At 29.3% G+C, this 14544-nt stretch overlaps 1 protein-coding gene across 1 annotated transcript in view; it reads right to left on the reverse strand.

Moving 5' to 3' along the window:
* The window catches only part of LOC132920512 (two pore potassium channel protein sup-9-like), a 69735-nt gene that overhangs the window by 43786 nt on the left and 11405 nt on the right, over positions 1–14544 (reverse strand). The window contains exon 2 of the mRNA XM_060982960.1: positions 9015–9380. Within this exon, the coding sequence (XP_060838943.1) occupies positions 9015–9141 (127 nt within the window). The 5' untranslated portion in view covers positions 9142–9380. The remainder of the gene's footprint in view (positions 1–9014; positions 9381–14544) is intronic.

The following is a 14544-nucleotide window of genomic DNA, read 5'->3' on the forward strand; positions in this document are numbered from 1 at the left end:
TTTTATGATTAAATAATTTTTTCAAACTATTTAGTTACACGAAGTATAGGAACTTGCTACCAACGACTATATATATATATACAAATATGTATATGTATACAAAAAGCCAGCCACACCCAATATATTATATAATGGTAAATAATGTAATATATTATGGAACGTTTTGTTATTGATAACTGCTCCGAGAGGACGTATTGTATAGTGGGCTTATGAAAATATGTTTTTTGAAAATGAAAAAAATACCGTACACACTCGTCATATTTCAATGATATTATCACACTAGAATGTATCTTGTAATTTTTGAAAACAACGAAGGATTGCATTTAGCCCGTCCAGTGAGTAAAGCTTTAAAAACGTACAATTAATAACACGCGATGGCGCGTCATGGCTTACATCAAAACGACGGTATTCACACGTTATGGGACGTAAAAAATTTTTTTCGAACGCCACGAACGGTTAATAAAAATAATACGTTCTTCTCGTGTCGCGAGTACTCGTCGTAATTATTATTAAACATAGTACCTTTAAATGTTATTAAAATTATTTTTATTCCATATCACATAGCGAGTCATATCGACCTTAAACCCCATAACTCCTCCTCTCAGCCCTCGCCGAGAATAGACGTCGCAGCCGCGGTGAGGGTTTAGCGCGCGTTGGCACGGGCGTCGAGAGTAACTACTATACTGCAGTGGCGGTGGCGGCGGAGGTTCTTGCGGGTACGCGCGCGGAGAATGATGGGGTGGTGAGCTGGACGGACGAAGAATTGAATCGTATAATAAATATACAATTAATTTTATTTTATTTTTTCGGAAACATTATCCCATGAGCAGTTTTTACGCACGCCCCCCTCCCCACCGTCCCCTCGCCAGCGTCGTCGCCCTTAGGTGGTGGCGATTGTCGCTGGCGGCGGGGCCGGTCGTGATTGATGTGGCGTATTGCCGGTGACGTCATTGCGTGTATCCATAGCGACCGACCGGCGTGGCGCGGCATGTCGTAGCAGAGGGTCGACGCATAATGGTAGTGGTTGGTCGGCGCGGCGGAGGGTACGATCGGTGGATGGGCCGCCACGGCGGGTGGAGCGGCCGGCGCAGTGTGTGTGAGAGTGAGAGAGAGAGAGAGAGAGAGAGAAAGAGAGAGTGAGAAAGAGAGAGCGAGTGAGAGAGTGAGTAAACGCAGTCGTCGTCGTCGACGACGACGCCGCCGCCGCGCCGCCGTATTTTTCTTCTCCCGGCGACGACTTTAATTTCTCGACGAATCCACCGCGCGTACACCCTGTTTTTTCCCCTGCACTCTGCTCTTTAGACTTCTCCCGACTTTTACCATAATATATTTTATTTTTCTCGCCCCACTCACACTCACTACACGCGACGGCGGCGCGCGTTCGACACACACGCGCTATTGCGCTGCGGTCACGGCTGTTTTTCATATATCATATTTCGAGTAATAAACAGATAATATATATATATGCGTGTGTGTGTGTATGTGAGTATATATATATATAGTGAAGAGAACAAGATAGTTACAGTGCTACGTGTATACGGCTAATATAGATAATGGTATATAGAGCGTGCGGAGAGAGATCGTACGTAAGGCGGAGAGAAAAAAAAGAGTACGACCAATATTCGACTATCTAACAATTTGAACAATTTTTTTCTTTTACGAGCTCTGTTTGACAAATTATATATATAAAAAAATATAGTTCAAATTGAACGTTTTTTTTATTTTTATATCATTTTTATCGTCAAGTCGGATACATAACGACACCAATAACGGTCATCCGCATTACGCCATTGCGGGTACAATACAATTTCTATTGGCCTCTTTGTCTGCTTCTTTTTTTCTCATCGATTCCCCGTGCGACGACCGCACGAAACAATAGCAATGTATTATATATTATGCTCAATTATTTTACCGTTTGTACCGTTAATTATTTATAATTTTTCTTTTATCTCGATTACATTAATTTTATACACGATTCTTCAATTTAACCGACCTATTAATACGATTTTCAGGATGAATTGTACACGACCATTTATTCCCCTAATTGTGGTAATAATTAGATATAATTTTGTATTTTTAAAATCCCCCTTTTTTAAAAAAAAAAAAACTAATTGTTGTTCATTAATATTTAAATAACATATATTTATGAATTGGATCAGGTTTTGAATTACCACGTTGTGATTTGTGACCTGGACTAATTATTTTTATACCTATTTTCTAGTGGTAATTACTAGAATCTTTCTAACAAAATAAGGCTTAGGTCATATTACACAAAATACATTTTGTGAAATATTACAGTAAACTTACAACTTTTGACGGGTTATTATACGTTTATTTTAAAAAATGTATTCTCGTGTAATTAATTGTACATACAAATACAGTATTAAGAAATAAAAATAAATAAAAATATTACTATTTTTAATTTTTTAATGATAACATTTTAGTATAATAAATGTTTTCAAATGGTATCCAAAATTTTAATTTAGATGTAAATACGCTAAACGCGCAAACTTACTTATCTCTTGCAAATAGAATGCCTGATCTACTCGTCGTCTCACATATCTTAAACTCAATACATAAACAAACTGAAAACTTATAAAATCTCTCAACTCAGTCTCAAGTGACCATTCTTCAATCATTTTTCATTGTAATATAACTTCTATACATAAAGCTTCACTTAGTAATGGCCCAACAAATTTTGAAATATTCAAACGAAATCAAATTCTGAAATAGACAACGTTACCCAATATTTTGTAACAAAACTCCAAGAATGTATACTAATATCTTCAGCCAAAATAAACAAAATTGTAAAATATCAGTTTTTGCATCACTTAATTTTCATTGAACGGCAAATAGTTGTGAAACGTAGTGATAGACACTAATGTTAGCTGTCAAGATATCCCAATGATAAACATATACTCAATAACTTATTTAATTAACTCAATAAATAACTTCTCAAATTCTAATCGCAACTAATCCTAAAAAGTATAATTTCATTATTTCCTAATATTGGTTATCTACAGAAAGCAACAAAATATATTACTCAGAGAAAAAAAATCACACCACTTATTCAATATCCCAAAAATTCTCTAGTGATATCTGACAACGAATAAACAGACCTGTTCAGATATCATCTTTGTTGATATCTTCTAGCTCCATACCGAAATAAATCGAAATCCCGAAGAATTAGAAATTATATGCAACTTACTAAATATCCCCTTTCTAAAGTCATTACCAATAAAATCGATTACACTTGCAGGAATTTAAAATCAAATAAAAATGATCAATAAAATTGATCTCCGGGGTATGATTAGAGAACTATTAAAATACTAATATAACTATCAAACAAACCTATTCTATATTATTTAATCTTAATTTACAACACAATGCTTATATTATCATAATATATTCCCTGACGTTTCGTACCATTAAAGTATCAGTATAGAAACCATTAATTTTAATTTTTCTTTTTTTTTTATTGTTATTTATGTTATTTATAATTGTTTTATTCATATAGTTATTATTTCTAAAATAGAAAATAAAGAATAAATAAAATTTTAAATATTCAATATTTATTAACTTTATTAAGATAACTGATATCAACTAAATTATAATAAATTATTATTTTGGATTTTTAGATAAAAATAAAATAAACTATGAAAAATAGTAAGTAAATAGAAACTGTTTTGACTGTGAAATATATAGTAGATATCTATTAGACTACTTTTAAAATACAAGTACCTTAGTTTATTTATTTTTTATAAAAAAAATTTAATTGGTAGGCATTGAGAAATATTTTAAATACCCACTATTTACTAAATATTATTATTACTATTAGGTATTGGTCATTATATTTTTTTAATTTGTATGATAAATAAAAAAAAGTGTTGCAGCGAAGTACGAGCATTTGGAAGAGAAATCACTATAATAGTACTATTATATAGGTAGCTATCAAAAATCATTACCTATAATAATATGATATTATTTATTCTGTTCTCCACTAAAATTTCAGTAGATTTCTTGTAGTATAATGGTTAATGTCAGTATAAGTATACAAATATAAAATATTTTATGAAATATTGTGTACCTACACTTTTTCATAATATATTTAAAAATATATTGGCATTTGTTTCATAATATTTGATGATATGTACAAATTATTAAGTTTTATTTTATTGGAGGTATTATGAAACATGTTTATTTATAATAAGAATTAGTCTACATTCAATAAAAATCATGTATTTTCATAAAAATCTAGCTAATTATTATAATAACTATATTATTATTATTATTTATTATATAATATATTATTGCGAGTATATAATACACATCGTTTCTGAGTAATATTAATGGATAATAATATTTTCTTTGCTCACGTAATTTCAAAGCTTACGTTATTGCAATTACTATGCGTTCATTAAATTTACTTAATGTATTATAATATTATGTATATTGTAAAATTATTAGGTGTTTATGTGTTATTTAAGTAAAAAGAATTCTTATTGAAGTCTTATCATAATTTTTATTTATGATTAGTGATTACATGTATTATTGATTTTTCCAATCGATGTATTGTCATTATAAATATTCATGGCTTCTTTGATGCTTTTAATTATTTTTAGAGCTTTATAAAATAATAATCTTTCAGAAATTAGTTTACTCAGAAGTCAACTCTGAATAGTCACATGGTCTTTAAAATAATTTACAGGCAACATTTCAATGAAGCCTTTTCAAAGAGATGACCTTTTATAATAGCAATACTTCAAGAATAAGATATTTTTGTGTCGAAATTCAATAATGTTGATGAAAATTTATCTGCAGTATAATAATTATTAGTTTATAATTAATTAGCCTTGTTTAAAATAAATAATTATTTATCCGCTTTGAAAATGATATAATCTGTAATATATTATATTATTGTAATATTACCCGTATTGATTTTATTAAGCCAATGATACGATAGACAATTTAGAACGTTTAATCATTAACTAAGGACTACTAAATAAATATTAAATCTTTTCGTAATAAACAATACATCAGTTATTTTTAAATATAAGTGTAATTAGACTATAATGTACTCTATTTATGTGCATAATACATGGTTAAAATACACATCTACTGTGAGTGTAATTCATTATAGTGGAGTAGGTTTGATTGACGTATTTCATGAAAAACTGTGGTAGTTTATAATTTATAAAATTAGGTAATTTTGTACCTTTAAATTCATATCATTAAATAAGCATTTATTATATTTAAATTTTATTTTTTTATTTTAACTTAAACAAATTGAAAGTATTTAACTGACAACATGATTTATGGATTTTTAATGATCTTTATTGAGCACAATAATAAATAGATTTGGTTAGTTTCCATACGAAATCATCATTAATTACAACTGTAATTATCGATTTAAATTGCTGTCATTTTGATATCCATTTTAGTTTCAACATTAAAAATAAATAACTTTTAAATTACTAAACACTTTGTATTTTCTAAGTAATAAGTATTATAAAATCTTATAGAGTTAAGTAATACATAATATGTTTTGTATGATCCTAATTCCTAAGCCTACTATAGATAAATTTACATGAGAAACAAAGGCTTAATGTTGCAGCTAAATACCTCAAGTACCTAGTCACAGCCCACAGGTTAGAATCTAACCGTTAGATTACAGATTTTGACATGATTTCACCTCAAAGTAACATTTTAGTGCTAATATTATTAATAAGTATTATGTATTCTACATCTGTTAGAATGAAACTAAATAATATGTAACAACTATACTTAATTAAATTATTAAACTAATTTTGAGATAGATACAGGATTATTGCGGATTATTCGTAAATATATTTGCAAAGATATTGAAGATTATAAATCTGAACATAAATTTGTATTGAAATAAACATAAATGTTGGTACTCAAAAAATGTATTATTTAAAAACAACGATAATGTGGATTTTTCAAAAGATAGATTCGCATACCATAATATTATGGAAATAACTTTTGAGTTTTTATGATTGTTTTCAAAATACAAATGCGCAGTAGTTTTTTCGTGTAGATGATATACTAATATATTATAGTATAAATGTATAATAGTACATACTATTATATATATATAATATATATATATTATTTATATTATTTATTATGTAGTATTTTATCAAAATCTTAATAACTAACAAAAGCAGATGGGAAACATTAAGTGGATACTCGTTTTTTCGGGTTCTCCTGGAACGGTATCATTTATAAAACGTTGTCGAACCATGACGGCGAAGTAAAAAGGTTTTGTGCAGATGGAATTTTGTGTTGAAAATACGTAACATGCACTCAAGTTGCGTAATGCATTGTGTTTGTGTGCGTATACGAATGTATATTTTTCTTTTCATTTATTTATTATTATTATTATTTTCCACTTTTCCTTTGTACAGGGTGTTCCCTACAGACGAACTATAAGCCACCGCGTGACAGGGTGTAATAATGGAGTTTTGTCTGTGTCCAAGTTTTCGTGAGAAAAAATTACCTATACAAGATAGTACACGCGTGAGTAAAATACACATTCGTTTACTTACCTTTGACCGAAAATATGACGTTTTCATCGTTGAAAGTTATATATTACACAGAATTCATACAATACAACCAACGACGTCAAGCACCAAACACGGAAACGTTTACTTTCAACATTTTGTGGATCGTAGAAAAAATATTGACGATGACCTCGATATATATTCCTTTACGAATAATGGTAGGTAAACCACTGGCAAAATTTTAACGTATTTCAATTGAAACGAATTCGGTTGTTTGGTACCACGGTATATTATAATATACCGTGGTTGATATTATTCAAAAATGATGATTTATAGATGTTTAGAATATTTTGGGCTTAATGCTGATACCGATGCCTACTGAATACACCCTAATTCGTCGTACACACATAATATAATATAATGTGTGCCATAGTATAATATTGTATTTCAAATATTCTCAACATTTATGACGTACAAATAATCAACTACGATGTAGTACACGTATAATACACTGTTATAATACATAATACATTATTATAATAACCTATAAACAGTCCAAACTAAAAAGATTTTGAATCACATTTTTTATATGTACTATAATAATATTTATATGTAAATTAATAATTGCTATCAAATATAATTATTACACAGTGTATAAGTGCAGTAAAGTACATACGCTAAATATTTTTTATTGCACTGTTTATAAAAAAAAGCCTTATGGTCTACAATATTAAAGAATGCTATTAGTAGCATACCCATTATCTAAAAAGTAAAATATATATTCCGTTTAATATTACCTATTATACCATTGTTAGCCTAAATAATTAAAAGACACTACAAAATATCTAATTTACACGACCATATGAATTATGTTTATTAATAAATATTATCAGAACAAGTTTATTCTACCAAACCTATTAGGAAATTAAAAAAATCTAATTTGAACTCACGTATTTCATCGAGTTAAGAACGATAGTACAATTAGAAATAGTCGTTTGGAATTCGTTTCGAAGTAGTTATTTGAAGTTTATATTTATCGCGATATAGGTAATTATGTTTATAGTTTTATAGTTGGTGCTTGTAGATAAGTGATAACACGCGGTCGATATTGTGTCGAGTTTACTACAACGCGTTGTCTGTCATGTGAAAGGCGCACCATTTTATCGTATTTTACCGGTTTTGGTCGAAAAACTTGAGGTCCGTAGACCATTCGTGACATTTCCAGTTAAGTATGATAATTTATAAGTAATCGTTTATTCTTACGCATACCGGCTCCAGCCACAAAACATCACACTATCTATATGGTCAATATAAATACGTTATCACTTATGACTATGATATATGATAGTAGTTTATCAATATAATATAACTTATCGGCATTCTGCAGTCAGCACACGCCACATAACCACGCGACACTTGTGGCCAACGGGTGATTCCCATGATAAATGATAAACTTCAAATGGCTTTAACTTCGAAACGAAGTCCAAATGACAATTTCTTATTTCACCATCGTCCTTAACTCAGTAAAATACGTAAGTTTCAATATTTTTTTCTTAATTTCCTGAGGGTCGTGGTAAAGTCTATTTGGAGTGACATTTTGAGTGCAAATCTCGTACTTTGGTCAACCGATTTAGGTCGTCGTTCGCAAGTGCGTATTATCTATGTATTGTTGTTTACCTAGGGGTGATACAATTTTTTATCCTCACAATTCTGTTGACACTTGTTTCCTGAGGATTACGTGCTGGGAAAGCCATGGTAAGATACACATAGTTATCAATTATATTAACAAGCTTCTTTTAAGAAATAAAAATAGACAGTTTCATACTACTTTAAGATCGCTATTTTTAGAAATTAAAATGTATTGGTTTTCCATAAAGATAATGATGTGATGATAATTTTTCGATAATTCAAGGAAAGCATTTAATTGATTAATTCATGTAAAATAATCACGTAAAGAGCTGTATGACGACTTTTATACAGTATGTTCACGCTAAAAGATATTACTTTTAAAATAAATATTGGAATTTATCATAATAACATAACATATTTTTATTCCAATTCTAATAAATTTATTATTGTATTAAATAATTAAATGATAAATTGTATAATTATAAAACAATATTAGTACTTTGTAAATTATATATATATTGCTAGTACCTAAGATAGTTAGATCCAAAAAAGGTATAAGTACACTGATCTAATAACATCTGTAAATAATAGATGAGTACGTGGTGAATGAAATGTACTATAAAATATGATGATCCACATCCGATAGACCGTACAATAACGATATGTCCCGAGATGGGATTCGACTTTCGAGTACACTTGTTTATAAATAAAATATACTAGGTCTCGGATTGGTCACGATGAATGAACATTTGGGGAGGGGGGGGGTAATGGGTCAGTAGGACGCTAGTCACGTGGGATGTAACGCTGACTTTGCGAAGTAAACGCATACTATCAAAGTATCAAAGTCATCAGGAAACTTACAGTCCAGCGCTTGTTTCCGACGTATCTCCGTCTCGGACTCCAGGGCGTCGAACACGGCGGCGCCGATGAGCAGATAGGTGAACGTACAAACGATCAACGATAATGTGCGGACGTTTTGCTTCTTCATCCTGCGGGCGACACCACCATGGTGCTGGCCGCCACCGGCGCCTTATCAACGACGCCGCCGCCACCTCAGCTGTCGCAGCAGCCACAGCCGCTGCCGATCGCCGACCGCGCTTGCCGAGCCACACACGTCGCATACCGCACCAGGCGCCGTACCGCACCGTGCTGAGTGGTGCCGCGCACAACGTCCGCCATCTGACAAACATGGCGGCCTCGGTCTTCCGGGGCACCCATCACACGGACCTGCGGACAAGACACAATCGTTAATGTCATTTAAAAAGTACGATATAATGATGGCAACAAAAATATTATACTTCTATTGTGTTGTCGATAAATTTTGAAAAAAATTATTTCTATACAATTATATGATATGGGTAATGGTTGCGGTGGTAAGGGACGGGAGTGTCTATAGGAGTAGCTATGCGATGCTCGTTCATAACATGTAGGTATACGGTATACGTTGTATAGATTTGATATAGATTGTCGGAATGCCGGAAACTCCTTTGAAAAATAAACCGTTAATACTATAATATAATATATCGATGTAATATTATCATATTTTTAAAATTTTATCTTAAAAGTAATAGGATAAAAAGGGGGTATGCAGGTTGGTGTACTAATTTACAGTAGTCTGAGTAATTTTTTTTCGATTAAAATCTATTTCATTGAAGATAACGAACAAAAATAGGTAGATAAAATAATGATTAATTAAATTAAACTGTAGACCCGGTGAAAAAATATTCGTTTTGTATATATTGGTAGGTACTGTATTATAGACTGGACGATGTAATTTTGTACAAAAATAAGTTTTAACATACTTATTGCAAACTAATCGATTGACCACCAATTAAATTATATAAAAGACTAAAAATCTAATTCTTCTATGCCCCACATTATAACATACATTTCGTACTTTAATTTTTTAAACAATTTTTTTTTTAAAATTATGTTTTTACTTATTTCAATATTTAAACGTATAAAGGATCATCAAGACTATAATCATTATAATTTCTAATAGGCTTATATATGTGGTATTATACCTACCTACGCCAGTAACGGTACTTTTGGTTACACGTATGAAAATACAAACTTTTTCATATTAAATACTTCGGATTTTTAAGTGGTTTCGTTCTAACGGTTAATCCCTTCTCCCTACTAAAATCATCTTGTACAAAATTAAGCTTTATTATATCATTGCTTATGTGTAATATAACGAATATAATATAACAATATGTGCGCGCACGTGACATTATTATTATTATCTCCTATATCTACTTTATATGCCTACGCGTGAGGCATATAAAGGCATAGAAGCCCCTGGGGAAACGCTAATTACACCATGCTAACGATTTATCAAAATTTAATTTTAATAACACGTATGTAGAGGGTGCGCTCCAGTGTATATATAATAATATAGGCTTATACGCGTATAGTGACTGAGAAAAAAACAGTCGAGTGTCTATAATATAATATTTATTATTTTATTATAAAACAATGAGAAACACACTTCATCACGGCACATGTAGGTATTGTTTTGTACGAGTATATAGTGAATAGTGATGAACAACAATAATATATTTTAAAATATTGATATCAAACTCAAAAAATCATTATGCATTTAATAAAAAATTAATTTTTTTTTTGTTCATTTATAAAACAATATACTGATAACTTAAAAAATGCGTTGAAGAGATTTTTGAAATCTTATACATTAAAAAAAATGAATATTAATTAATATGTATATTCGTGTATTATTTAATTTTCATCTATTATAAATATCTTCTAGTTTTTCTTTATAACAATTGATTAATTGTTAATATTAATAATAATGTGTTTATTATTATTTGATGATATTTTATATCAAAGTATCAAAAGTTAAATAAATAGAAAATATAAATTCTAACGAATTTATATAAATGCAGTTTCAATATATTAGTCACGTCGTTGCCAGAAAATTGGTTCAATATCAATACAGACATCAAAATATGATATAACTAATTTTATATACGTTATACTTTTTAATATTTTCTAAATAGTAAATTGGTTAGACAATTTTGTGTTATAAAATTTAACATTATATCGTTTGTTCTCTTATACTTAGGTATCAACAAAATAAAGTATTGATATTATCACTTTTAGCTGTAATCATGTTTTCTAAAAATTTCTTGAAACACGTAAATAGAAATGTAATAATAATAATAAAATAACACTCAAAATTTTATTTCCACTAAAAGATTTTTTACCTACAGAAATCCCGGTATTACCCAATAAAAACGATACTGTTAGGTAACTAAAAGTATGTGTATTATACATAAAAGTTATAAAATATACTTATTACTTACACTATACAGTTTACATCAACTATTCCTGGTGTATTGATTTGTTTTAATTATGAACATTAAACAATTTTTATATTTATTCAATGTTACTTTAAAGGTAATTTGAACAAACTTGTAGTAATTCAATCATGAAAAATTTAAATTTCAAGCGAAATTGAAAATATTTTTTTATCATATCTTTCCAACTCATTTGATAAAATACTAAATACGCCATTGCAACATTAACGCGTGACATTGAGTTTTGTGACAGTCGTCAAATTTATAATCGTAGTACGCGTAATTATATACAACCGAAGGGATTTTACGTCGTAAACGTTGGTGGAAAATATTTGAATGTACAGAGTGAATGGTGACACATTGATGCCTATAGTGGTCCCATAGCGCATGATGGCCATCGGTTAGTAAATGCGACATTTGATAATGACAAGACGTATATTATATAATAAATGATATGTAATCATACTTAAATGTAGACAATAGTCGGAATGTTTTAAAACCATTTATTTCGGCATTTCAACGAATAATTTACAAAGTGTTTCACCAAACAGACCAGAACCACTATTTTATAATCTAATTACGCACCATTAAAATTCTGATTTTTGCAATTTTGGACCATATTTATGCCTCGAATTACCATTGACTACTATTTTTATTAAATAAAGTTCAAATACTCGACAACTATTCTATCGCACTTTGATTTAGAAACAATACAAAAATATTTGCTTTTGAAAATCAATATACGGTCTATTTGTATTGCTACAATAGAAAACCACTTAAAATTTAAATGTAATAAATATTTGAAAATATGGTTATGAAATAAACACCTACTTAAATAAAAATGTTGAATTTAAATAAATCAATAATTAAAGGTTAATCTGTATGATATAGGATAAGTGGGATTGGCGAATTATCCTGTATATATTATCATCGAAATACAGACTCAGCAAAAACGAAAAACGTATGTCGTATCGTATATTAACGTTGAGTTCTGCGTTTCGAGTTCAATAAACACAATGTTATTAGTTTAGCGCGTGAGTGTTGTGGCACGCAACTGTAACGCGGTGGTTAAAACTTAAAACTATACCCCATTCCAAGTAAAACAACAATAATTATTATTATAGTTGTTTTACTTACTACTGCGTTCGACTCGAATAAACTTAAATAACAACCTGCTGATTGAATGCATTACTGCAGTACCATGTGTCGGTTTCAAATATATTATATTATTAATATATGTCATTATCCGTGTATTATTTATTAGTTAGGTAAAGTGTATGAAGGGTGATCCATTTAACGTAAGACACTCGTTATTTTAGAAGACACAAACGTTTTTAAAAATATTACGTGACGTGTATATAATTTTAAGTAGTAATAACTTTTGGGGAAAAAAAAATTCAATTTTTATGGTTGCCATTTTTAATGTTTTTACTGTTTTGAATGACAAAATACATTAATATTTTTGTATTCCTAAACATTATATTATTCAAAATATTTTAATCTATAAAAATGAATTTTTGGAAAAATAATTAATTAGTTATTTTGAGTTTAGAAAAACTATGTAGAAGATCAATATTTTATGAAGTACCACTGTATCGCTTCACTCTGATCATCAATAATATAGCAAAAGGAATATTTCAAAAACGATAATAACTTTTAAAATAATTAGTTCTTACGTTTAATTTTAATGTATCATCTGGTATAAATACTCGTACATTAATTAGGAATACCGATTAATTTTATAATGTATGTGTTCGTATATTTCGTTCGATAGAATTTCTACGATAGCAATCGTTTAGTATTGAAGAATAAGCTTTCGATTTCCCCTGTTGTATGAACAGATGAATAAATATTGTATAATAACGGTGGTGTACTGTAATATTATGGTTGGTATATCTAATGGAAACTTATATCTCTGTTTTTATTTTGTTAACCTAAGCAAAAACCTTGTAAATGTGCTGCTTCATATTTTGTCGAGTTGTAACTTGTAGTTGGTATAAAATAACACAGACATCGTATATAAATACATTTAACGAAAGATCTATTATAGTCTATACTCTATACCGTTCTATAAGAGATTTTATCTAGGGCTAAGTTAAGCCATGTCTAATATCTACCATATACAATATAATTCCAATCCATTATAGACTGTACTAGTTTGAAATCCCCAGCTCGTTTCCAATTGAACCACGACCGCACAAATACCTCAAAAGCACGGTACACACAACGTCTGTTGTAATACAAAATAACAAATATCATTTTATCCAATCCATAGTCGAAATTATGTGTATCAACTATAAAATAACATGCAATGCATCATATTATACAATTTTACACCACCGTGCAATTGTTATTATCATGAATGTAATTATATACCCAAGATCGTAAATTAGATAGTTACCTATTGATGAATTTACATATTTCAAATTAATTAGTACACGCTCTTTTAAAATTATGTGCTACGATCTAAATATGTCTGTACAGTATATACACTTTTTTTTATCGATTATGACGTATCAATTATTTGCCTACGCTACACTGTAATATATTGAATAAAACATGTTTCTAATTTTCTTAACAATCTAATAAGCATTTATTATAGTTACCAAAAAAATAAAATTATACTTTTGGAAAGTGTAATTTTATTATGTGCATATATTTTGATAAACTATGTTTAATAACCATGCTTAAATACATATTTTATCTTTTTAAATTATCGTTTCATATATATGATATGAAAACCCATTAAACGTTATAGTTTGACAAACGTTCTTTTAAAAATGATACTTTATAATAAATTGGACAAAAAAAAATAAATGATTTTTCAGGCTTTGATTACCATACTTCATTATTAAACACAAAGGCTATGCACAACGAATTAATTAGTTATAGTCCAGCTAAAATGTTAAGTCAATTTTAACCTTTTAACCTTTTAACTTAATGATATTTTATTTTTGTTTTTTTATAAAAATTACTTTTAACTTAACTTAATTCCATACACATTTAAACTTAGTAAATAATGAGTTAATTTTAAATGTATTTCCAAGTTTTAATAAATTATGTTGACAATC

The sequence above is a fragment of the Rhopalosiphum padi genome, chromosome 2 (assembly GCF_020882245.1).
Source record: "Rhopalosiphum padi isolate XX-2018 chromosome 2, ASM2088224v1, whole genome shotgun sequence".
Classification (NCBI taxonomy): domain Eukaryota; kingdom Metazoa; phylum Arthropoda; class Insecta; order Hemiptera; family Aphididae; genus Rhopalosiphum; species Rhopalosiphum padi.